Genomic DNA, 23,279 nt, shown 5'->3' with positions numbered 1-23,279 from the left:
AAACCAAGTCCAAAGTCAACGACACGCAATGATGGCGATGGCGGTCCTAGTTAATAAAAAGGGGGAGATGTGGGCGGCAAGCCACCCAGGCGCCGAGACAAGAGATCGAGAACACGAGCTGTTCCAGTATAATAAAATATAAAACAAGAATAGTCATACCAGATATAGATCTTAAATATGATTATATATGAATATCATTAATCATTAGTTGGTAGTAATTACTCTTTATTCCAATATTATAATAATCCCTGCTCTATTATTATAACCTAGGAAAAACCAGGCCATACAGAGATAGGAGCTGAGGGGACATAGTGAGGTGTGACCAGAAGACAAGAGTGCGAGCCTTCTGTTATGCCTGGACAGGGCCACCAGAGGGCTCCTCGGTCTAGCGGTGACGCCAGCATCTGGGAAGATGCCCGTCGCCAGGGGGACCGTGGTCTAGAGGTAGCAAAAAGGTGTCAAGCAACAACACCCGCTACTTGGCAGACCGGGAAAGGGAGTCTCCTTTTCCCCAGGGGAGTTTAGAGAAGACTCTGCTCCTCCAACTCTTGTGGAGGGCCTGACTCCAGTCAGACTTTCCCGCAGTTATCCGGAGGCCTAACCGTCTCCCTGTGATGCTGTGCTTCAGTGGTCACGCTCTTAGTCCACCTTCATGTTCCATCCTGTACACCTGGCTCTGCTTTCTAGATAGCAGTAGTAAATTAGTGAAAGTACTAAAAGTCTCTGATATGTAGAAATAATGGCGTAAGCTCTCTTTCTCTTTGTCTTCTCTCTCTGCCTCGGATGCCAGGCAGGGAAGGGCCCCCTGTCCAGTGGACACGTGACCCACGTGACCTTACCTATCATTGGAGAAGACTCACATTCTTTACCCTGCCCCTTTTGCTTTGCATACAATAAATAACAGCGAAGCCAGATATTCGGGTCTCTGCGCATTGGTGGTAGTGGTCCCCCGGGCCCAGCTGCCTTTTCTTTTATCTCTTTGTCTTGTGTCTTTATTTCTACACTCTCTCGTCGCTGCACGCAGGGAGAGACCCACCGACCCTGTGGGGCTGGTCCCTACATGTAGTCCCAGCTACTCAGGAGCCTGAGGCAGGAGAATGGCATGAACCTGGGAGGCTGAGCTTGCAGTGAGCCGAGATCGTGCCACTGCACTCCAGCCTGGGTGACAGAGCAAGACTCTGTCTCAAAAAAAAAAAAAAAAAAAAAAGAAGGCCGCGTGCGGTGGCTCACGCTTGTAATCCCAGCACTTTGGGAGGCCGAGGCGGGCGGGCGGATCATGAGGTCAGGAGATCGAGACCACAGTGAAACCCCGTCTCTACTAAAAATATAAAAAAATTAGCCGGGTGTGGTGGCGGGCCCTGTAGTCCCAGCTACTCGGAGAGGCTGAGGCAGGAGAATGGCGTGAACCTGGGAGGCGGAGCTTGCAGTGAGCCGAGATCGTGCCACTGCACTCCAGCCTGGGCAACAGAGTGAGACTCCATCTCAAAAAAAAAAAAAAGAAAGAAATATGTGCGTGCATGTGTATGTATCTGCTTTCTCCCCAAGAGGACCTAACAATCAATGATTTACCAGTAGAAAAGAGCACAGCTAATGATTACTAATATTTACAAGCATTGCTATCTATTGAAGAAAACCAGAGCTCCTTGGAAAAGAGGCTGATTCCGGGGCTGGGACAGGAATGGTACAACATGAGCCTGAAAATATTTTTGGATTAGAAAGTAATGAAATTATCAATAATATTGACATAAAAAAGCAGAGAGTCCACAGCTTTAATGAGTTCCCACTGTCCAGACATCTGGGAGAATCTGAACATTAAAACAAATGTTGGGGCCCGACGCAGTGGCTCACGCCTGTAATCCTAGCACCTTGAGAGGCCGAGGTGGGTGGATCACGAGGTCAGGAGTTCAAGACTAGCCTGGCCAAGATGGTGAAAACCTGTCTCTACTAATAATACAAAAAATTAGCTGGGCATGGTGGTGGGCACCTGTAGTCCCAGCTACTCCAGAGGCTGAGGCAGGAGAATGGCGTGAACCTGGGAGGCGGAGCTTGCAGTGAGCCGAGATCGCGCCACTGCACTCCAACCTGGGTGACAGAGCAAGACTCCATCTCAAAAAAAAAAAAACATTGCCTTGCTAAAATTAAAAAAAAATTTTATATTCGAAATCTATTTATAACAAAGCGGCAGAGATTTCTCGGCCAGGCTCGGTGGCTCACGCCTGTAATCCCAGTGCTTTGGGAAGCCGAGGTGGGTGGATCGCCTGAGGTCAGTGGTTCCAGACCAGCCTGGCCAACATGGTGAAACCCCGTCTCTACTAAAAATACAAAAATTAGCTGGGCGTCGTGGCGTACGCCTGTAGTCCCAGCTACTTGGGAGGCTGAGGCAAGAGAATCGCTTGAACCCAGGAGGTGGAGCAGTTGCAGTGAAACAAGACTGCATCATTGCACTCCAGCCTGGGCAATAAGAGTGAAACTCCATCTCAAAAACAAAAGAAAAAAAAAAAAAAGAAGAGATTTCTCACTTATATACCCTGAGTGTCTCTGCAGCCAGCAAAGCAGATGAAGGCCTGCTGGGTTGGAGCCCTAGGCCCTCCAATGCTGAAGTGCCCTGTGAAGTCTCCATCCATCCATGCACTCTAGTAACCTGCTTCTTCTGCCTGGAATTTATTCTAAAAATACCCACATGGCTCATTTCTCACTTCCTTCAAGTGCAGTTCACCGGCTTTCTGATTAAGAAGTCCCACCTCTCCCCTTTGTCTCTTATCAAAGTAGCATTTCTTTCATTGTTTTTTGAGATTGATGTTAGACTTCTAAAATGAATTGAATATATCTCAGATATCAAGTAAGAATTATGAAATGGATAAAAGCGTTGCTCAGTGAATTGGACACAGTTATTGACTGGACACAGTATTTGGACACAATAATTGACTATGCAGGCAAAAGATGTTTTCTGTTGGAATCAGACAGAATTCTACATTTGTACTACTACTTCAAGGTGATCTAACACTTCTCTTCTATCTTCTAGAAGCACTATCATGCCACTGTCTGAAGTAGTTTTTCACCTATCCCTGACCAAAAGTGCACAGACTGACTTCAATGCTTCCGAGTGCATACATTTGAAATGTAATATGATAGAGGCTGGGTGCGGTGGCTTATGCCTGTAATCCCAGCACTTTGAGAGGCCGAGGCAGGCAGATCCCCTTGGGCCAGGAGTTTGGGACCACCATAGTGAAACCCTGTCTCTACTGAAAACACAAAAAATTAGCCAGGCGTGGTGGCGCGCGCCTATAGTCCCAGCTACTTGGAAGGCTGAGGCATGAGAATCGCTTGAACCCGGGAGGCGGAGGTTGCAGTGATCCCAGATGGTGCCGCTGCACTCCAGCCTAGGGGACAGAGGGAAACTTTGTCTTTAAAAAAAAAAAAAAAAAAAGGAATAAACTTACATGGTAATGTTTATTAGCTTCCCTACTAGTGGATATATTTCGTGTCTGAATGGCTCTATGGAATGATGTACATATTTGGATTGGCAGCCTTAGGGAGCGTCTGATAATAATTTTAGCCTCTGGGAGCCTGCTGAACTTTATGAAGTGTGAAATAATAGTCCCCAAACACTTGGGTGATCAGTTGCAGATGGCACCTCTAATAAGCTGTCTGATTACGACCCATTTAAGAAAGGGCGAAGCCCCTCCACTGCCCTAGGACTTGGATAAGCCATTTATCATCACCCAGGGCCCTGGAGCTTCGCTTTTACTCCAAGAGGTTGATGCAAAGGGTCCCCGGCACCGACCTCGGGATCTATGAAAACTACATTACCTAGAATGCTCTGCGTTGAATGCCACGCTACTAAGCCAGTAAGCTCAGAAGACCGACTTTGAGAGTCACAAAAAGAAAGGACAGGACTTTTGGGGGTCCTCTTCGCGGCGGCCATTTTGGCTTCTCTGAGGTGTGTTCACCGGATCAGAGATAGCAGAGCACCGGGTTGGGGCCACGAAGGCATGAGGGGAGTCGTCGTCCCTGCTGCATGAAAGCGTCTAAGCCTTGGCTACGCCGCCCTGGGGGACCCACGTCAGGCCCGGGATAGGGACCGCTGTCCCCGGGTCCCTACCTTGGTCGCCCGCCGCTCCTGGCCCAGCTCTACCCACAGAGTCTGATGGCAGCGGCCACTCTGAGGACGCCAGCTCAGGTGAGTGCTGCGTCTTCCCGGCCTCACACACCTTCCCCCACTCACGTTCTAAAGCCATCAGTGAGGGGCGCCTACTCGCGTCCCCGCAGCCCAGGGTCGGGGACACTGAGGCCCTCGTGGGTGGGGCCGTTTCTGACACTACGTGTGACGAGGTGTGGGAGAGCGTGACAGGCGGAGGAACCGGCGCGTGCAAAGGTTGAGGCGCGACTGAGCCAGGAGAATCGGAAAGCTGTTTTCTGCAGGGAAAGAAGAATATGAGGCGGAGTTACTCCTAGGGTTGTACCGTCATTGTGAGGACGCTAGAAGCCACGGAGAGTTCTAAACAAAGGAGGGACGCCATTTATGTTAGTTTTTTTTTTCTTTGAGACGGAGTTTCGCTCTTATCGCCCAGGCTGGAGTGCAGTGACGCGATCTCGGGTCACTGCAACCTCTGACTCCCGGGTTGAAGCAATTCTCCTGCCTCAGCCTCCCCAGCAGCTGGGATTACAAGCCTGCAGCTGGGATTACAGCGTCCAGCTAATTTTTTGTATTTTTAGTAGAGATGGGATTTCACCATTTTGGCCAGACTGGTCTGGAACTCCTGACCTCAAGTGATCCTCCTGCCTCGGCCTCCCAAAGTGCTGGGATTACAGGCGTGAGCCACCGCGCCCACCCTATGTTAGGGTTTAAAAACTTTTCCAAAGACTGTTCACAGGAAGAGCAGCGATGGGGCGATAAGGACATTGAGATAGTGGGAGGCTGCATCTTTTTTTCATTGCCCTACAGTTGGCAAGAGGTGACAGCACTGAGACCTGAAAGTAAAACAGCCAGCCTGAGTTCAGGGCCAGGCTGAGTTCAGGGCCAGGCAGGGCTACAGGGAGGATTGAGCCCATCTAGCCTCACCAGGGATGCATTCCTCTTTCCCTGGTTCTCCTAGTTGTAGAAGGGCGTATGGAACTCACATAGGGAAGTGGAGAGTATTCGGTCCCTCAGTAGCCCCTACCCCCATGTTCTTGGGATTGTGGTTTCCTAGTATTCTTAAGTGCTGTTACCCCAATCCTGGGTCTGGTGCCCTGGAGAAATTCCAAGCCCAGGGCTCTAAGTCCATGCCAGGGGTTATACTGAGGTGTTCCCATTTTTGTCAGCCAGTAGAAACTTGTGAAAGGTTATCTCTGGCACTGGTATCAGGAGGCGCAAGTGCTTAGTAAAACTAAGCTGAGATTTTTGAGGAAACCATAGATCTGTTTCCTTTTAGCTGGGAACAAAGAGCAGGGGGAAGGAGTCAGGACTGCAGTGGCTGCCTGAGAAGTTGGATACCTATTCTGGAGGTAATGAGAGATTTGGGTTAGAAGAGGGAGGTGATCTTACCTAAGTCCTAACAGGGTCCATCCTGTTAGCCTGGAGAGCAGACTGTGGGGTTGAGGGAAGAGGAAAGAAGATCAGAGTGGAAGCTACAGCCAGTCCAGAGTCATTGATTAGGAGATGTGTTGCATTCTGGATGCAAATTTTTAAAGGGAGCTACTAAATTTTCTGATGTAGACAGCGGGGGAGTGAAACAGGATTCAGGGATGACCCCATGGTTCTTCAACTGAGATGGAGAAGTTGGTATTAACAGTAATATTCACTGGAGACAACAGGAGCTTTATTTGGTCGTGTAAGAGTTTGAGACGTTTCAGAGACATTAAGTAGGTGGCTGAACACCCAGGTCTGGAAATCTGGGGAGTGCTTCAGAATGGAGACATCCAAAATGTGGTGGTCATTGTGTGGACTAAGGTGAGTGAGCTGTGGATTACATAGGGTTGATCTTTTTTTTTTTTTTTTTGGAGATGGAGTGTCGCTCTTGTTGCCCAGGCTGGAGTGCAATGGCGTGAGCTTAGCTCACCACAACCTCCGCCTCCCAGGTTCAAGCAATTCTCCTGCCTCAGCTTCCCGAGTAGCTGGGATTACAGGCATGTGCCACCACGCCCGGCTAATTTTGTATTTATTTAGTAAAGACAGGGTTTCTCCATGTTGGTCAGGCTAGTCTTGAACTCCCGACCTCAGGTGATCCACCCGCCTCAGCCACCCAGAGTTCTGGGATTACAGGCGTGAGCCACCGCATCTGGACTACAAGGGTTAATCTTTAGGCATGGTGGTACAGGTTATTTGGCCAGGAAGGGCAGAGTGGGGGCTAAGGACCAAGCCTTTTGGTTGGATAAGTGGGTGATGTTCTTGGGCTTTCTAAACAGAGGTAAGGGAGGTTAGTGGCTATGGTGGTAGGCTGTTTGGAGAGGATAGTTGGGCAGGTGGCATACGCTTTCAAGGAAAGAGTGGATGTAAGGTGGATGCAGAGGCATAGGTGTATTTGAGGCAAATGGCTGTCCTTTTTTTCCTTAGTGCTTATTCAGCACTCTGTGGAATCACCAGGATTCTTTGATGACTTTGACGGGGCCTGGGGTATTTATTCAACCTGGAGGATAAGGCCAGGTGCCGATGTGGTCATCTGTGACAGTCACTTGGCCTGGGGTAGGTGATCAGTGGAGCTAGTCTTTGAGTGTTAAGTGGACAGAGGAAGGTTGTTACTGCTGAGGGGATTGCAAGTGCAGCACAGAAGTGGAATAGGGCCATGGGTATCTGAGATGCACATGTGGTTCTGTGTGGCGTAAGTCTGAGGCAAAGAATGGAGACAGCCAGGGAGCCCTCATAGGATTTGGGGCTGCTACCACTAGTGGATGCCCTGGGAGATCTAGGGTAGTATTAGGTCCGTTTGAATTTGTCAAGCATACTCTGGATGCTGTGTGCTAAGTTATGGTGTAAAGTCTAAAATTAAGGCCCAGTATGACATCTGGTGAAATCAGGGTGGCATCAAATGGCCTGAGTACAAGTTTCCCTCCCTACTCTTCTCCCAAACAGACAACCCTTTTAATCAAGGAGACCAGGCACAATTTCTGCCTATCACTTTGTGGCAGATTTCAGCTCCCTACCAGGCGATGGAGTTTTCCAAACAAGCCCACTGTGGGAACCAGGGGGCAGTTGATCCTTTTGTTTTCAAACTGCTTGCATTCCACAGCTTTTGGTTATTCACTTTTTTTCTGGACTAGACCCCCATGTGACCCTGTGTGGTACATATTGTCTTCATCTCCCAGGTTCTATGTATGTATGATTAATAAAACTGCTATATCATCTTTTTTTTTTTTTTGAGACGGAGTGTCACTCTGTCGCCCAGACTGGAGTGCAGTTTCACAATCTCAGCTCGCTGTAACCTCCACCTCCTGGGTTCAAGCAATTCTCCTGCCTCAGCCTCCTGAGTAGCTGGGATTACAGGTGTGCGTCACCACGCCCGGCTAATTTTTGTATTTTTAGTAGAGATGGGGTTTCACCATATTGGTCAGGCTGGTCTTGAACTCCTGACCTCGTGATCCGCCCGCCTTGGCCTCCCAAAGTGCTGGGATTACAGGCATGAGCCACCGTGCCCGGCTGCTGTATCGTCTTTCTAGTGTCAGGTATTGTGTGTTTGGCCATATCCATAACCCTAGTGTGGCAATCCTGCCTTTGCTAATGGGGTAAAGAGGAAGAGATTAAAACAGTGACATGGGGGGTAAGAGATGCCTATGGTGTGGGCAGTGAGGTGGCAGCCCTGGGCTTGGGGCTATGGTGTCTGGAGTTAGGACGGATGTGTATTCTGAAGAATGACGTGCATCTGGAAAGGGAGTAAGTGAGAGCTGCAGGGCCTTGGTATTGAGACTTGGATGACCTTGGACATTTCAGGGGGATTTCATGATGGGATAGTATGGGTCCTTCCATGTCAGGCCCCCAGCTTAGATGCCTAGGTATCCATGTGTTGGTTTCTCCTCTCAGTTGGGGAGCTTGGGAAGAGAATGGGCATGGGGTAAAGATGTGGGGGTATGCATTGTGGGTCCTTGGGATCGGGGCTCTTGGTGGTTTCATCTGTTCCCATTGTGGCAGGGCACTGTGACCTTTGAAGATGTGGCCATACACTTCTCCTGGGAGGAATGGGGTCTCCTTGATGAGGCTCAAAGATGCCTGTATCGTGATGTGATGCTGGAGAACTTGGCTCTTTTAACCTCTCTAGGTAAGGTTCTTTTACCCATTCCTGTGACCTGAGCTAGTCTGTGCCCTTCCTCTTTTCCCTATAGGCAGGTCTGTCCTTCTCATGACAAGACTATGGGCTCTGCTTTCAGTTCCCTGCATAGTTCTGTCATTGGTAAGACTAAGGCGTGCATACTGTCTTCTCCTCTCCCTCTCCTTGAGGAGCCCCAGCACCTGTTTCCCCACAGCCTCATAGGGAAGAATTCAGAGTCTGCAGTCTTGCAGTCACCCTAGTGCATCCCACCTTGGTTGTCCCCTCCATGTCTGGGTGACTTTTTCCAGATTTGAGGATCCTGTGTGCCCCAGTTACTACTTCTATCCCGTAGCTGGCATTTCATTATGCCTGCCCATGCCAGGGGTTATTGTCACTGACATGGTGACTACTTATGTAGACCACGGACTCTTCTTACAAAGTATTCCTCTGAAATTTTCTTTGTAGTATTTGTGTGTGTGTGTTTCCTGTGGGTTGTCATGTGCTGAGTTTTTTGTGGGACAGTGCAGGCTGCTCTTCTGTTCTTTCTTCCCTTAGTACTTACATTTTCCAGATGCTGTATCAGAGCAGCAACCTATTTTGTTTGGCGAGCATTTTGGTGCCAATGCCAGTGGTCGCAGCTCACTTCCGGTTTCCCTTCACCATTCTTGACATTTTGCTGACATGTTGGCTCTACTACTTGTCATTTCTGCTCTTAACATCCAGCCTGGGGCTAATCCTCACATCTCTGGACTCCATATCTTATCTGTTTTTCTCACTGCTACATCTGCAGTTCTTTCTAATGTTAGGGTCTACATAGTGTGTCATGAGGTATTAACATACTCTTTTTTTTTGAGACGGAGTCTCACTCTGTCACCCAGGCTGAAGTACAGTGGCGTGATCTTGGCTTACTGCAACCTCTGCCTCCCAGGTTCAAGCGATTCTCCTGCCTCAGCCTCCTGAGTAGCTGGGATTACAGGCGCCTGCCACTGCACCTGGCTAATTTTTGTATTTCTTTAGCGATGGGGTTTCACCATCTTGGCCAGGCTGATCTTGAACTCCTGACCTCGTGATCCACCCGCCTTGGCCTCCCAAAGTGCTGGGATTACAGGTGTGAGCCACCGTGCCTGTCCTTGCACATACTCTTAAACAGTCCTTGAAGGCCAGCTGCTGCATTGCAGTCGTATTTCCTTGGGCTTGCATATACTATTCTACATAGCACTCATGTGTCACCAGCAGATAAGCTTCTGCTAAAGTTGTTTGCAGAGGATTTAGTATTAGACCCTGCCTCTCTCTTTGTGATACCTCATGGTTGTGGCCTTTACCTCTTGAGCTCTCCCACATTCCTGTGATTTTTTTTTTTTGAGACGGAGTCTCCTTCTGTCACCCAGGCTGGAGTGCAGTGGTGCAATCTTGGCTTGCTGCAGCCTCCGCCTCCCGGGTTCAAGCAATTCTCCTGCCTCAGCCTCCCGAGTAGCTGGGACTACAGGCACCCACCACCGTGCCCGGCTAATTTTTGTATTTTTAGTAGAGACGGGGTTTCACCAAATTGGCCAGGCTGGTCTCAAACTCCTAACTTTGTGATTCACCCACCTTGGCCTCCCAAAGTGCTGGGATTATAGGTGTGAGCCACTGCACCCGGCCCATTCTTGTAATCTTTATATCCTAGAATTGCTAACAGCCTCATCTGCAACCTGAACCCAACTCTACTGTCATGCAAACAATCCCATGGACTTGTTCCTGGGTTTGTCATACACACACTTGTTTAGGGGCTGCCCCCTCCCACCATAGTTAATGTGCACTTCACTAGCATTTCTTGCTTTTAGGTTTTTGGCATAGAGTGGTGGATGAGGAGGCACCTTCTGAGCAGAGCATTTCTTTAGAAGGAGTGACCCAACTCAGGACTTCTAAGGCAGATCTTTCTCCCTAGAAGGCCCAACCCTGTGAGACATGTAGCCTGGTCTTGAGAGACATTTTGCTCTTGGCTGGGCCCTAGGGGACACATCATAGGCAGAAATTATATAGGGGTGGGGCATGTGGGAAATAATTGTATTTCATTGCAGATGTTCATCACCAGAAGCAGCACCTTGGAGAAAAACGTTTCATAAGCAATGTGGGCAGAGCCTTGTTTGTGAAGACCTGCACATTCCACGTGTCAGAGGAGCCTTCCACCTGCAAAGAAGTTGGGAAGGACTTCCTGGCCAAGTTGGGATTTCTCCATCAACAGGCCGTTCACACTGGGGAGCAATCAAATAGCAGAAACGATGGTGGGGCCATCAGTCACAGAGGAAAAACTCATTACAACTGTGGAGAACACACAAAAGCATTCAGCCGTAAACACACACTTGCTCAGCAGCAGAGAACCCTCACTACAGAAAGATGTTACATATGCAGTGAATGTGGGAAATCCTTTAGCAAAAGCTACAGCCTCAATGACCATTGGAGAGTTCACACTGGAGAAAAGCCTTATGAATGTCGAGAGTGTGGGAAGTCCTTTAGGCAAAGCTCTAGTCTCATTCAGCACCGGAGAGTTCACACTGCAGTACGACCTCATGAATGTGATGAATGTGGAAAATTATTTAGCAACAAGTCTAACCTCATTAAACATCGGAGAGTTCACACTGGGGAAAGGCCATATGAGTGCAGTGAATGTGGGAAATCCTTTAGCCAAAGGTCTGCACTCCTTCAACATCGGGGAGTTCATACTGGGGAGAGGCCTTATGAGTGCAGTGAATGTGGGAAGTTTTTTACATATCATTCCAGCCTCATAAAGCACCAGAAAGTTCATAGTGGATCCAGGCCTTATGAGTGCAGCGAATGTGGGAAGTCATTTAGCCAAAACTCTAGCCTCATTGAACACCATAGGGTTCACACTGGAGAGAGGCCTTATAAATGCAGCGAATGTGGGAAATCCTTTAGCCAAAGGTCTGCACTCCTTCAACATCGGGGAGTTCACACTGGGGAAAGGCCATATGAGTGCAGTGAATGTGGGAAGTTCTTTCCCTACAGCTCCAGTCTCCGAAAACACCAGAGAGTTCACACCGGATCAAGACCCTATGAGTGCAGTGAATGTGGGAAATCCTTTACTCAAAATTCCGGCCTCATTAAGCACAGGAGGGTTCACACTGGGGAGAAGCCTTATGAGTGCACAGAATGTGGGAAATCCTTTAGCCATAACTCCAGCCTTATTAAACATCAGAGAATTCATAGTCGATAAAAGCCTTGTGAGTGGCAAATGTGGAAAATCTGTTAGCACCCTGGAGAAAGTCCTTCAGAACACAGCGAATGTCAGAAAGCTTCAGCTGAAGGCCATATCTCATTGAGTGCCACACAGTTCACAAGGGAAAGACACTTTTGATATGTAAGGATGTCCAGTTGATATAACAGCTCTGAAGGAGATCCCTTATGAGGGTGGCATCAGCCTGAATTGAACATCCTATATCTGAACATCTCCATAAATTCCAGGTACGTCGAACTGCATTGCACCTTTTGCCCTGCCCAGGGCCCATGTCAGATTTATGTCTCTGCTGATACTATTGTGGAAGCCATTTTACCTCTACTATCTGGCAGGTGACCACTAGTATGCACCACTCACCCATCCCAGTGTATTCAGGTAAGTGAACCTTGGTGTTCTCCTGTTCATGGGAGGAATTTGTAAATAGCCTAAGCATTTATTCCTTTCTTTTCTTTTTTTTTCCTTTCTGATGAGTTAGGCCATGGACCTGACCCAGTTTGGCCCAGAGGACTCTGCTGGTGACCTGAAAAGAGGGACTACATATTTCAGGATATTGTTGGTCTCACATGACTCTTGATAGAGTTTGCCAGCCTTCAAATCACCAACTGTGGGAACCACCTGCCTCTTATTGCCTTGGTTTGTACAATAATAAAGGCCTTATTAATCTTGGGGGTTCTATATGTATGGGTTGGTTTGAAAACAGTTGGGTTCTGCTAACATGAAGGGGTGAATAACTTTTTTTGGAGATCCCAAACATTGTGTAGCTCAACAGGGACAGGGACAGTAGGATGGCAGAATATAGCTGTCTCTCTAGTTTGAGCCTAGTTTTCATTGCTATTCAAGGCCTCTGAGAAAAAACTACAGGGTATTGTCCTAATTTATATCCTGGATGCCACAGAGGTCAGCCTGAGGAGGCAGCAGTTACTTGACATCCTTTGGTCCTTCTGAAAGCAACACGAAATTGTTCTCTTGTTCACAAGGAATGCTGCATCGTGTTCAGTGCCAGTGGGGGAAATCTGTTCCCCAGGTCCTGTATGCCTTGATATCCTGAATTCCATAGGGTAGCACCACAGGTGGTAAGATTATAGTAGGAATTATAATTGTTATAGAAGTACTGGATTGATAGAGAGTAGAAAACTGCAATAACACTGCAATAAATAGAATGTGCCCCTTTTTCAGAGGTTTCCATGATGTTCGTTATTATGGCTCTTAAGGATGAGCAGGTACAGAAATTCTCAGGACCTACAGAATTGTGTATCTTGTGTAGCTGAGGTCATTGTCAGAAATTTTATGGAACTCTGTAGCCTCTGGGATGTTCACTTCAAGGTCATTGCTATGCAGGCACGAAAACAAGGACAGAGAAGGGAGGTCTAGGCCATTGATATAGGCTTTGTGATCCAGCCAACATTTCTGTTGAGTCAGGTGGAAATGGCCTTCACTGTCCACTTGTATTTGCGATCACTGAGGCAAAATCCTCTCCCAGGACATGAGGAGAGAGATGGTGGAATCAACATAGGGTTGTCCAACCTGATTTTCCAAAAACAATAGGAAATTCAGACTTTTATTTTGAACCATATTTTGTTAGGTTGGTGCAAAAGTAACTGTGGTTTTGAACCATGATTTATTTTTATTTTTATTTTTTTTTGAGTCAGAGTCTTGCTCTGTCGCCCAGGCTGGAGGGCAATGGCACTATCTCAGCTCATTGCAACCTCCACTTCCCAGGTTCAAGCGATTCTCCTGCCTCAGCCTCCCAAGTAGCTGGGATTACAGGCACCTGCCACCACACCCGGCTGATTTTTGCATTTTTAGTAGACATGGGGTTTCACCATGTTGGCCAGGCTGGTCTCGAACTCCTGACTTCGTTTGATCCACCGACCTTGGCCTCCCAAAGTGCTGGGATTTACAGGCATGAGCCACTGTGCCCAGCCGAGCTTTTTCACCGTTCCAATTTCCTTCAAATGCTGAACAACCATGGAATGGTTGACGTTGAGTTCTTAGGCAACTTCTCATGTAGTTGTAAGAGGATCAGCTTCTAAAATTGCTCTCAATTGGTCACTGTCAACTTCCAGTGGCTGGCCACTACACTCCTTCTCCTCAAGGCTCTTGTCTCCTTTCCAAAACTTCTTGAACCACCACTGCACGGGTACATTCGTTAGCAGTTCCTGGGCCAAATGTGTTTGTATTATGAGTTGTCTCTGCTGCTTTACAACCCACTGTGAGCTCAAGTAAGAAAATCTCAGCCGGGCGCGGTGGCTCACGCCTGTAATCCCAGCACTTCGAGAGGCTGCGGTAGGTGGATCACAAGGTCAGGAGTTAGAGACCAGCCTGGCCAACGTATTGAAACCTCGTCTCTACTAAAAATACAAAAATTAGCCGGGCGTGGTGGCATGTGCCTGTAGTCCCAGCTACTTGAGAGGCTGAGGCAGGAGAATCACTTGAACCCGGGAGGCAGAAGTCACAGTGAGCCAAGATCACACCACTGCACTCCAGCCTGGACGACAGAGCAAGACTCCATCTCAAAAAAAAAAAAAAGAGGCCGGACGCGGTGGCTCACACCTGTAATCCCAGCACTTTGGGAGGCTGAGGTGGGTGGATCACGAGGTCAGGAGTTTGAGACCAGCCTGGCTAACATGGTGAAACCCTGTCTCTACCAAAAATACAAAAATTAGCTGGGCATAGTGGCATGCACCTGTAATCCCAGCTACTGAGGAGCCTGAGGCACGAGAATTGTTTGAACCCCGGGAGGTGGAGGTTGCAGTGAGCCAAGATCATGTCACTGCATTCCAGCCTGGGCAACAGAGCAAGACTCTGTCTCAAAAAAATCGCTGAAATTTGAGTTTTGTCTAACATTTCCATAGTCTAAAATAAACATAAACAGCAAGTAGTAAGTCAGCAAAAAAAAACATAAAGCGAGAAATGCCTATTAAAATGATGTATAACCACATTTATTTAAGAATGTTTTCCAATATAAAATGGCAAAGTCCAACAGGCAAAACCAGCAATTACTTTTGCACTAACCTAATAACTTTCGTAAGAATAAATGGTACATATTTAAACTATATAATTTGATCAGCTTTGATATTCATATTAACCTGTAATTGCTCCCACCATGCCAATTTTGAAACTGCCAACGTGTTACTGAATGTAGAATTGGGAAGAGTTGCTGATAGCATCCTAATATATTCTATTTCTACCATACTGATACAGTGGCCACGAATAACCTCAAGAATGTAGAAAATAAAATGTAGTGAAATGATTAGGAAGAAGTTGTTTCTTCACAATCATAACAATGAACCTGTCATTCCACAAGTTACCTCATTGTCCTTTAATAATTATCTGCCTATAGGCAACTATTGATTTACTTTCCATTATAATATGTTAGTTTTCATTTGCTAGAATTTTATATGATTGAAACTATAACGTATTTACTCTTTTTTAATCCCTGGGTATATTCATGTATTTATTTTGAGATTCATCATTATACCTCTATGAGTAGTTTCTTTTTTTTATATTGCTGAGAAGTATGATGTTCTGTGGATATACCAGTATTCGTTTATTCATTCATTCATTTGTTATGGATATTTTGAGTAGTTTTTTAAAGTAGTTTGAGGTATAATGGAACTTAAAGTGCTTATATTTAAAATGCATATTTTGATATTTTCATACATGCTTATACCCTGGAACCAAGTTTCCATCTGTCTTTTTGGTTCATTCTCAACATATAAAATTAATTTTCATTGTGTAGAAATTACTGGTACAATGACATATTTTGTCTCCTGTTACAGCTGTGTTCAATTACAAAAAAAGATGGAAAAGACTGTTATGAAACCAGATGAACCTTTCTCCAGTCTTCCTTCACTATTTTTTTTTCCTTCACCATTTATCATTTCATAGTCATTTATGTTTCATAGGTCCTCATGTGTACTAGTGGGTTATTTTACTTATAATCCCAGACGTCATATCATTTAATGCATAGCCTCTTCAGAAGGCAATTTTAAAATGTAAAGGCTCTTTTATAACCCCCCCAAAAAATCACACAAATATATTTTAAAATGTAAATATTTTATCGCTTCTGTTTTCTCAGTTGTCTAAAACAATGCGTTTCTTAAGGAAGATCATTTGTATTCAGGATCCAAATGTATATATAATAGCTTTCAGTAGTTGTATCTCATAAGTCTGTAACCTACAGGTTCCATTTACCTTTGTTTTCTTATTTCTTGAAGTTGCTGAGTCATTTTTTTATTAGAATTTGCTGTATTCTAGATTTGGCTTATTGAACCTCTGAAACTGTTTAACTTGTACACTAGATGTTGATGAAATCGGTGATTGAGATTTTGTTCCAGCAGACAGGTGTGTGAGGGCAACAGTGAAATAAATACGAAACCTTTCCCAACCCAGAAATCCTCTCCACGAAGGTAGAGACAGAAAACACTTTTGTTAAGCATTAAACCAGAATGTGATGCACATCACAGACAATCCACTAAGAAATTGCAAGGTAAGAAAAAAGCCTCACTCCTTCATATGGCCTAGCAGATGTAGTCCATTACATACATGTTTTCAAGATAAACAACAAGAAGTCCTCAAATACGAATTTGACAGCACCATTTGTCACACATAGTTCATCCTAACAGGTGATGCTCTATTACCTTACTGGCTTTACCTAGAGAAAAAACAAACTTATCATATCTTTATGACAGAGGATAATGAGGGAAGCTGCCTTGGGGCTGCTGGATGATACATCAGGCAAGGACAGTGCGAACTTCCAGCAAGGCAGCTCTAGTTGGAGCCCTGATTTCTTTCCAAGGTGAGGAGAGGGTGATGATAGTACCCTTGGGAAGGGGAGTGAAAGGTGCTGAGGGACTGTGGTATTTATAGCTGAAGGGTTTCCTGGGGGCTGTGGGTCTCTTGTCTTTGCCACTCTGCCTCAACACTGAAACTGTCTATTCCCTACTTGGAGGCTGCACCCAAAACCTCCCTCTGCCTTCATGCTCTGGCCTCCCCCCGCAGGCTACCACCCTGGGTCTTGGTGCTTGCAGCACTTCCAGTGCCTGGCTGCCCCAGGCCCTCTGCTCCCTCTGCTGCCTGGGTTTAATCCCTCCTCTGCCACTGCCCAACATCAGGACTCTGCTGGTTTTGCAGCCTCTTGGTACCTCAGTTTTATGTTTGTGGAATAGGCGTGCTCACAGTACTCTCTGGGATCCTGGCAAAAGGTGTGGTAGGCACGTGGTAAGCAGGGCTGAGCACTATCCCCAGCACCTAGTGAGTTGATGCCTTATCATTTACCTGATCCAGGCAGGTCTTAAGGTACAAGAGAAAGAGAAATGGGGCTTCTTAGAACCCCCTGGCCCCACAGCTTCTACTTGGATGGAATTTCTGGAAGAAGCACTGGCTGCAGAGTCCAAAGACCTCACTGTGAATTCCTGAAGGACTCCTTCCCAAGGAAGTGACCTTCAGAAAGTCCCAAACAACCCGTCAAGGACTTGACTGACAACAGCTTCTCTAATGTTTGTCTCCCTTTCCAATTTAAGAACAAATGGATGAAATCAAGTATGTGTCCCTAACCAATCACAGAGTAGGCCCTACTTGTAGTTAGCCTGCCTTCAGCTTCCTCAGGCCCACAGACTCCAATTAGGCACATCTAAAGCCTTCCCTTTTTTCTACTCTGAAGAATTCCAGCTGGGCGGCGCGGTGGCTCACACCAGGGACAGGGGCTGAGTGGGCTGGGGCGGGGCTGGGTTAGTGACTAGAGACCTTGGCCCTGCCTGCTCTCTTTCCCCTCCCCTTCCCTCCCTTCCTGTGTGATGGTCTGTGTCTGCCCCTCTTTGAACCTCAGTGGTTGATTAGAATAAAACGAAGGGAAAAAGAGGCTGGGCTCGGTGGCTAACGCCTGTAATCCCAGCACTTTGGGAGGCCGAGGCGAGCGGATCACCTGAGGTCAGGAGTTTTGAGACCAGCCTGAACAACATGGAGAAACCCCATCTCTACGAAAAATACAAAATTAGTCGGGTGTGGTGACACATGCCTGTGATCCCAGCTACTCGGGAGGCTGAGGCAGGAGAATCGCTTGAACCTGGGAGTTGGAGGTTGCAGTGAGCTGAGATAGTGCCACTGCACTCCAGCCTGGGCAACAAGAAACTCCGTCTCCAAAAAAAAAAAAAGGAATTCTGGCTGGGCACAGTGGCTCACACCTGTAATCTCAGCACTTCGGGAGGCCAAGGAGGGTAGATCACTTGAGGCCTGAAGTTTGAGACCAGCCTGGCCAACATGGCGAAACCCTGTCTCAACTAAAAATACAAAAATTAGCCAGGCATGGTGTTGTGCGCCTGTAGTGCCAACTGCTCAGGAGGCTGAGACGAGAACGGTTTGCACACTTCCCTGGATGCTGACAATCAAGACTACTACTTTCTTTTCTTTCTTTCTTTCTTTTTTTTTGAGATGGAGTCTCCCTCTGTCACCCAGGCTGGAGTGCAATGGCGCAATTTCGGCTCACTGCAACCTCCGCCTCCCGGGTTTAAGCGATTCTCCTGCCTCAGCCTCCAGAGTAGCTGAGATCACAGGCGCGCACCACCACGCCCAGCTAATTTTTGTAGTTTTAGTAGAGATAGGGTTTCACCATGTTGGTCAGGCTGGTCTTGAACCCTCAACCTCAGGTGATCCGCCCACCTCGGCCTCCCAAAGTGCTGGGATTACAGGCGTGAGTCACCGCGCCTGGCCAAGACTACTGTTTTCATGTGGAGCTAATATTGACCTGCTTCCTAAGGATTACCTCATTACTTATTCCTCCTTGCCCCCAAAAAGAGTAGAGAGGAATGACCATTCCTGTCTCTCAATGTATCTGCAGTTCAGAGAGGGCAAGCAACATCCATACACGACCACAGCTGCCAAGTGTGGGAAGATATTTTAAATAGCCCATTTTCAAGGCATGATAAATCTAAGTACTGGCAGCCAGCCTGCAAATGTAACAAACCGCATGGCTCATGCATCTAGAAGGTCACAATAGGTACACAGAATGTAGAGAAGGGGTCAGGTCATAAAAGGGAAGAACATTTCATTATTGGAAATCAAAACTTAAGCAGGGAAGGGGACTGGGGTTTAACCTTATAAGGGGGATAATGAAACTTAGATGACATCTGGGAAGACTGTAACCTCATAGTAGTGGACCAATGAGTAACTGGGAGGAGGGACTTGCGAGTGAGGAGATAAATAACCTGTTGTGACTACCCTGGATGTGCCTGCCTACACCAGACCCCTGATCTTGCAAGACTGTTATTGAAAGTCTCACTTTCGCTGTTCTTCGTGCCTTTTAGTCCATTCTTTGGGTTTGGATGGGTGAGTGTGTTTCTCACACAAGCAGCTGAGGTCTACACTGAACTGGGTTGGCTTGCCTTGGTCCCTTTATTCCTCTGAATGGAAATGCAGGAGACTCTGGGCAGATTCCTCTCTGCCAAGTCTGGTAAGCCCAGAACATGAGTAACCACACTGGGACACTGCCATCTGGGGCCTGAAGTCCTTCTCCACAAACTTGCTTCCCATGGTCAGCATTGCCACTGCCTGAACACCTCCAACAGGGTCCCTGGTGTCACTCCAAACACATCACTCTCTCACAACCACATGCAATGATTCATTCCTAGGGTCCTTTCGGTCTTCCATCTAAACACCACCATAGGCTGCTTCCTCCACACCATACTAAACTGTCACTCAGTTATCAGTCACTACTGCAGACATTGGGAGAGAAGATGAAGAACTGAGAATGTCCAGCATGACCATCGCGTGTCTCTGTACCCATGGCCTTCGCCTCCCAACCCCTCTAGCAGGTGTCCTTAGTCCCAACTGCTCCTCCCCAGCCCTGTGTAAAATCAATGACTGACAATGAGTACTAATCCCCAACAGCGTTCCTTCTCCCACCTGTACTTGACCAACTACTTCTGAAACTGGCTGAATCTGGGCTGAGCCCTCCTATAAAGCTCATAAACATCCTATTCTACCTAGGTCAAACCTGCTCACACATGTGTATTTCCAGGTTGTGCTGGGGTATGAACCAGTTCCCTCATCAGTACATCATCTAGTATGCAGTGATGGGTGTAGGGAGTCGTATTATCACATCAAGTTGTGCCTGCCTTATCACAATTGGCCCACAGAGATAGTGCACTTGTGTTTGTGGCCCACACATCAGATTTTTTTTTTTTTTTGAGACAGAGTCTTGCTCTTGCCCAGGCTGGAGTGCAGTGGCGCGATCTTGGATCATTGTAGCCTCTGCCTCCTGGGTTCAAGCAATTCTCCTGCCTCAGCCTCCTGAGTAGCTGGGATTACAGGTGCGCACCACCACACCCGGCTAATTTTCCTATTTTTAGTAGAGACGGGGTTTCACCATGTTGGCCAGGCTGGTCTCAAACTCTTGACCTTGTAATCTGTCCGCCTCGGCCTCCCAATGTGCTGAGACTACAGGCGTGAACCCTGCGCCTGGCCCAACACATCAGATTTTTGGGTATCCCTAGCACATGTCTGTCCCACGAGTCTCTGTGGAGACTGCTATGGTGTGTATCTCCATCCCGTCTCACAGGTTCCTTGCATGTTTTGCACATGCCTGTGCGTGTATGTGTTTCAGGTTTGTCATACATCTTTTCTGTTGTGGATGTGGCATACACAAATGGCTCCAGGCTGTGCTAGGGGATGTCAGTTTCCTACATCTGTCAGTGTATGCCACAGATGTATGTGTATTTTGCTAGGATGTGCTGTCACCACTGCACACGTGTCTCACAACGAGCACACACGATACCTGTAATGTTTATTTCCAGGCTGCTCATGTTGTGGTAGCAAAAGACACACTGTGTTTCCACATTTGTCACCAACATAAACCTGTCCATTTGGAACAGATCTTAATCACTCACTCCATCAATATCTAGTATACAGGAAATACTGGGAAATGGGAGGCGGAGTGAGCGGTGAACACATTGAACAGAATCTGAGATTTAATAAGCCAAATCAACAATGTGGGATGTTCTAATGGACAAGCAGTTTAGCAACATTACATAAATATTAAAGTAAGCAATACGTATAGGTTAATAAACTCAAAGACACACCTACTAAACATCAAATATATTTTGTATGCTGATGGCAATCTGTCTTAAGCAGCAGTTGATACAATTCAGTACTGTATATAAAACATTTATAATTTTGTACACATACACATTTTTATTTTGTATATTAATCTTATTGTTAGGAAAGGGTCTTTAAATTTTAGAAATGCAATCTGAAGACTTTATGCCTTTAACGAAATATCTGTGATTATAAATCCACATGTGGACAGATGAAACAAGAACAACCATGAATTGCTTGATAGCTTATGCTGAAAAAAAAAAAAAAAGAAAAAGAATGACCACAAAATGATAAATCCACCACTGCACTCCAGCCTGGGTGACAGAATGAAACCCTGTCTCAAAAAAAAAGATAAATGATAGAAGACTGGGAAAGGGTTCATCAGGTTTTATAAAGGGTTCATCAGGTTTTATAATGAGGTCTTCCATTTATGGACATATTTGTAAATAGCCCCTACAAAAGGCAGAATATGTCCTTCTATCAGTAATTTATACGTTGCAAAGGATAAATTGAAAAGGGCTGGAAGAAATATTTGGTTTTGGGAATGTAAGATGCATAAAAATATCAAAATATATATTTTAAAAATATACAACTGAATCTCTTCTAAGGTGAAGGATAAAAACCCATACAATGTAAGTCCATTATATCTCAATGAAACTGTTTAAAAAACAAATATTTAAAACTTGCCACTTCCTGATCATTTTACTGTCTTACTGTCATCTTTATTCTTCTGGCTATCTGTGGATACTCTATCAGTGTATTGGAAACAGAATACAAAGGTGTGTTACCAGAAATTCTTCCCAACTCCAGGTTCAGTGACATCAATATGGCAGTTTGAAATTGACCACGGTGGCCAGGTGCAGTGGCTCATACCTGTAATCCCAGCACTTTGGGAGGCCAAGGCGGAAGGATCACAAGGTCAGGAGTTCGAGACCAGCCTGGCCAATATGGTGAAACTCTGTTTCTACTAAAAATGTAAAAATTAGCCGGGCACGGTGGTGGGCGCCTGTAGTCCCAGCTACTCAGGAGGCTGAAGCAGGAGAATCACTTGAACCTGGGAGGCGGAGCTTGCAGTGAGCCGAGATTACGCCACTGCCCTCCAGCCTGGGTGACAGAGCGAGACTCTGTCTCAAAACAAAACAAAACAAAAAACAAATTGACCACAGCTGGGGCCGGAGAGTAGGGTAACCTTGGCCTTGTGGATCCATGGCCTGAGAGGGGGTAAGAGGATTGGGGGTGAGTATGGGTAGGGTCACAGAAAGGAAGAAGGAGTGATGGCTGGAAGCAACAGTGCGACTGTATGCTTAGCTGAGGAGTGCTATTGTTGAAAGACGGCATGAACAAACAAAAACTTTACCAAAGTGAGCTCTTGTTCACGCTGCCCACAGGTCACTCCAAAACTCCTGTTTTTCACTTTGTATAGATAGGCCTTCCAGGACTGTAGGACGCACTTGAACGCCAGTGTTGGGACTGGGCTTCTTTACTTCCCTCCTTTATGTAGCTTGCATAAATGGGCGTCTTACACTATGATCTTCCTAGGAACTGGGACCACAGTAGTGAATAGGAAAAAAGGCCTTGGCTTTCTCAAAGCTTAGACTCTAGTAGAGAAGACAGGAGATTTAATAAGCAGTTTTAATAAGATGCTAACACTAAGTAGGCACTCAGTAACTGTCTGCTTAATGAAACCAAAAGTATTGCTGTACATATATCTATACGTACATAGTTCTAACTTTATAACCATGGCCTATCTAAAATCACCAAATAAGGATAGACCAAAAATCAAAAAGAATATTGACTATAACATAAGCATTTCCATCAAGGAAATTGGCAAAGACTACAAACTTAGTTTTAATGTAATACATTATTGAATGCTTAGACTTAAGAAGTGACAGAGAACATGTTAATGCAGATTAAAAATAAAAAATGTATGGGGAATATAGGCATTATATTGTGCACAAAAAACTGAGGAAAAGGCCAGGTGCAGTGGCTCATGCTCTGTAATCCCAGCACTTTGGGTGGCAGAGGTGGGAAAAATGCTTAAGGCCAGGAGTTAAAAGACTAGCCTGGGAGACCCCATCTGTGCACACACACACACACACACAGATGCATGCAAATTCTGGAATGGGTGGTGAGAATTTTTAAAAGAAAATTAAAACTTAGGGCCAGGCACAGTGGTTCACACCTGTAATCCCAACACTTTGGGAGGCCGAGGTGTTTGCCCGGCCAACATGGCAAAACCCTGTCTGTACTAAAAATACAAAAATGAGTTGGGTATGGTAGTGCACACCCGTAGTCCCAGCTACTTGGGAGCCTGAGGCATGAGAATTATTTGAACCAGGGAGGCAGAGGTTGCTGTGAGCCAAGATTGTGCCTCTGTAGTCCAGCCTGGGCAACAGGGCAACACTCTGTCTCAAAATAAATAAAAATCAATAAATAATAATTAAAAAAAATTGAGGGCTGGGCATGGTGGCTCACATCTGTAGTCCCAGCACTTTGGGAGACCAATGCGGGAGGATCTCTTGAGTCCAGGAGTTCAAGACCAGCCTGGGCAACACGGCAAAACCCCATCTCTACAAAAATAAAAAATTAGCCAGGCAGTTAGCCATGTGCCTGTAGTCCCAGCTACTTGGGAGGCTGAGGCAGCAGGATCCCTTGAGACTGGGATGTCCAAGCTGTAGTGAGCTGTGATGGCATCACTGCACTCTGCCTGGGCAGCAGAGTGATACTCT

General features: G+C 46.4%; 1 protein-coding gene across 3 annotated transcripts; it reads left to right on the top strand.

The window, feature by feature from the left end:
* The first annotated feature begins 3,837 nt into the window (after nucleotides 1-3,837).
* Nucleotides 3,838-17,067, top strand: ZNF154 (zinc finger protein 154). Of its 3 annotated transcripts, XM_032171416.2 has the most exons (5): nucleotides 3,838-4,180; nucleotides 8,105-8,231; nucleotides 10,283-11,832; nucleotides 11,933-12,090; nucleotides 15,240-17,067. In XM_032171416.2, the coding sequence occupies exons 1-3, from the start codon at nucleotides 4,148-4,150 to the stop codon at nucleotides 11,434-11,436; spliced, it is 1,314 nt and encodes a 437-aa protein (XP_032027307.1). In that variant the 5' UTR covers nucleotides 3,838-4,147; the 3' UTR covers nucleotides 11,437-11,832; nucleotides 11,933-12,090; nucleotides 15,240-17,067. The 3 variants fall into 3 exon arrangements, with proteins under 3 accessions (XP_032027307.1, XP_032027306.1, XP_058282072.1); XM_032171415.2 differs by lacking the exon at nucleotides 3,838-4,180 and having other exon boundaries at nucleotides 5,951-8,231; nucleotides 15,240-15,741; XM_058426089.1 differs by lacking the exon at nucleotides 3,838-4,180 and having other exon boundaries at nucleotides 5,951-8,231; nucleotides 10,283-12,090; nucleotides 15,240-15,741.
* The last annotated feature ends 6,212 nt before the right edge of the window (nucleotides 17,068-23,279 follow it).

Source organism: Hylobates moloch, unplaced genomic scaffold (genome assembly GCF_009828535.3).
Source record: "Hylobates moloch isolate HMO894 unplaced genomic scaffold, HMol_V3 SCAFFOLD_12, whole genome shotgun sequence".
NCBI lineage: Eukaryota > Metazoa > Chordata > Mammalia > Primates > Hylobatidae > Hylobates > Hylobates moloch.
This window is presented reverse-complemented; position numbering and strand designations above follow the sequence as displayed.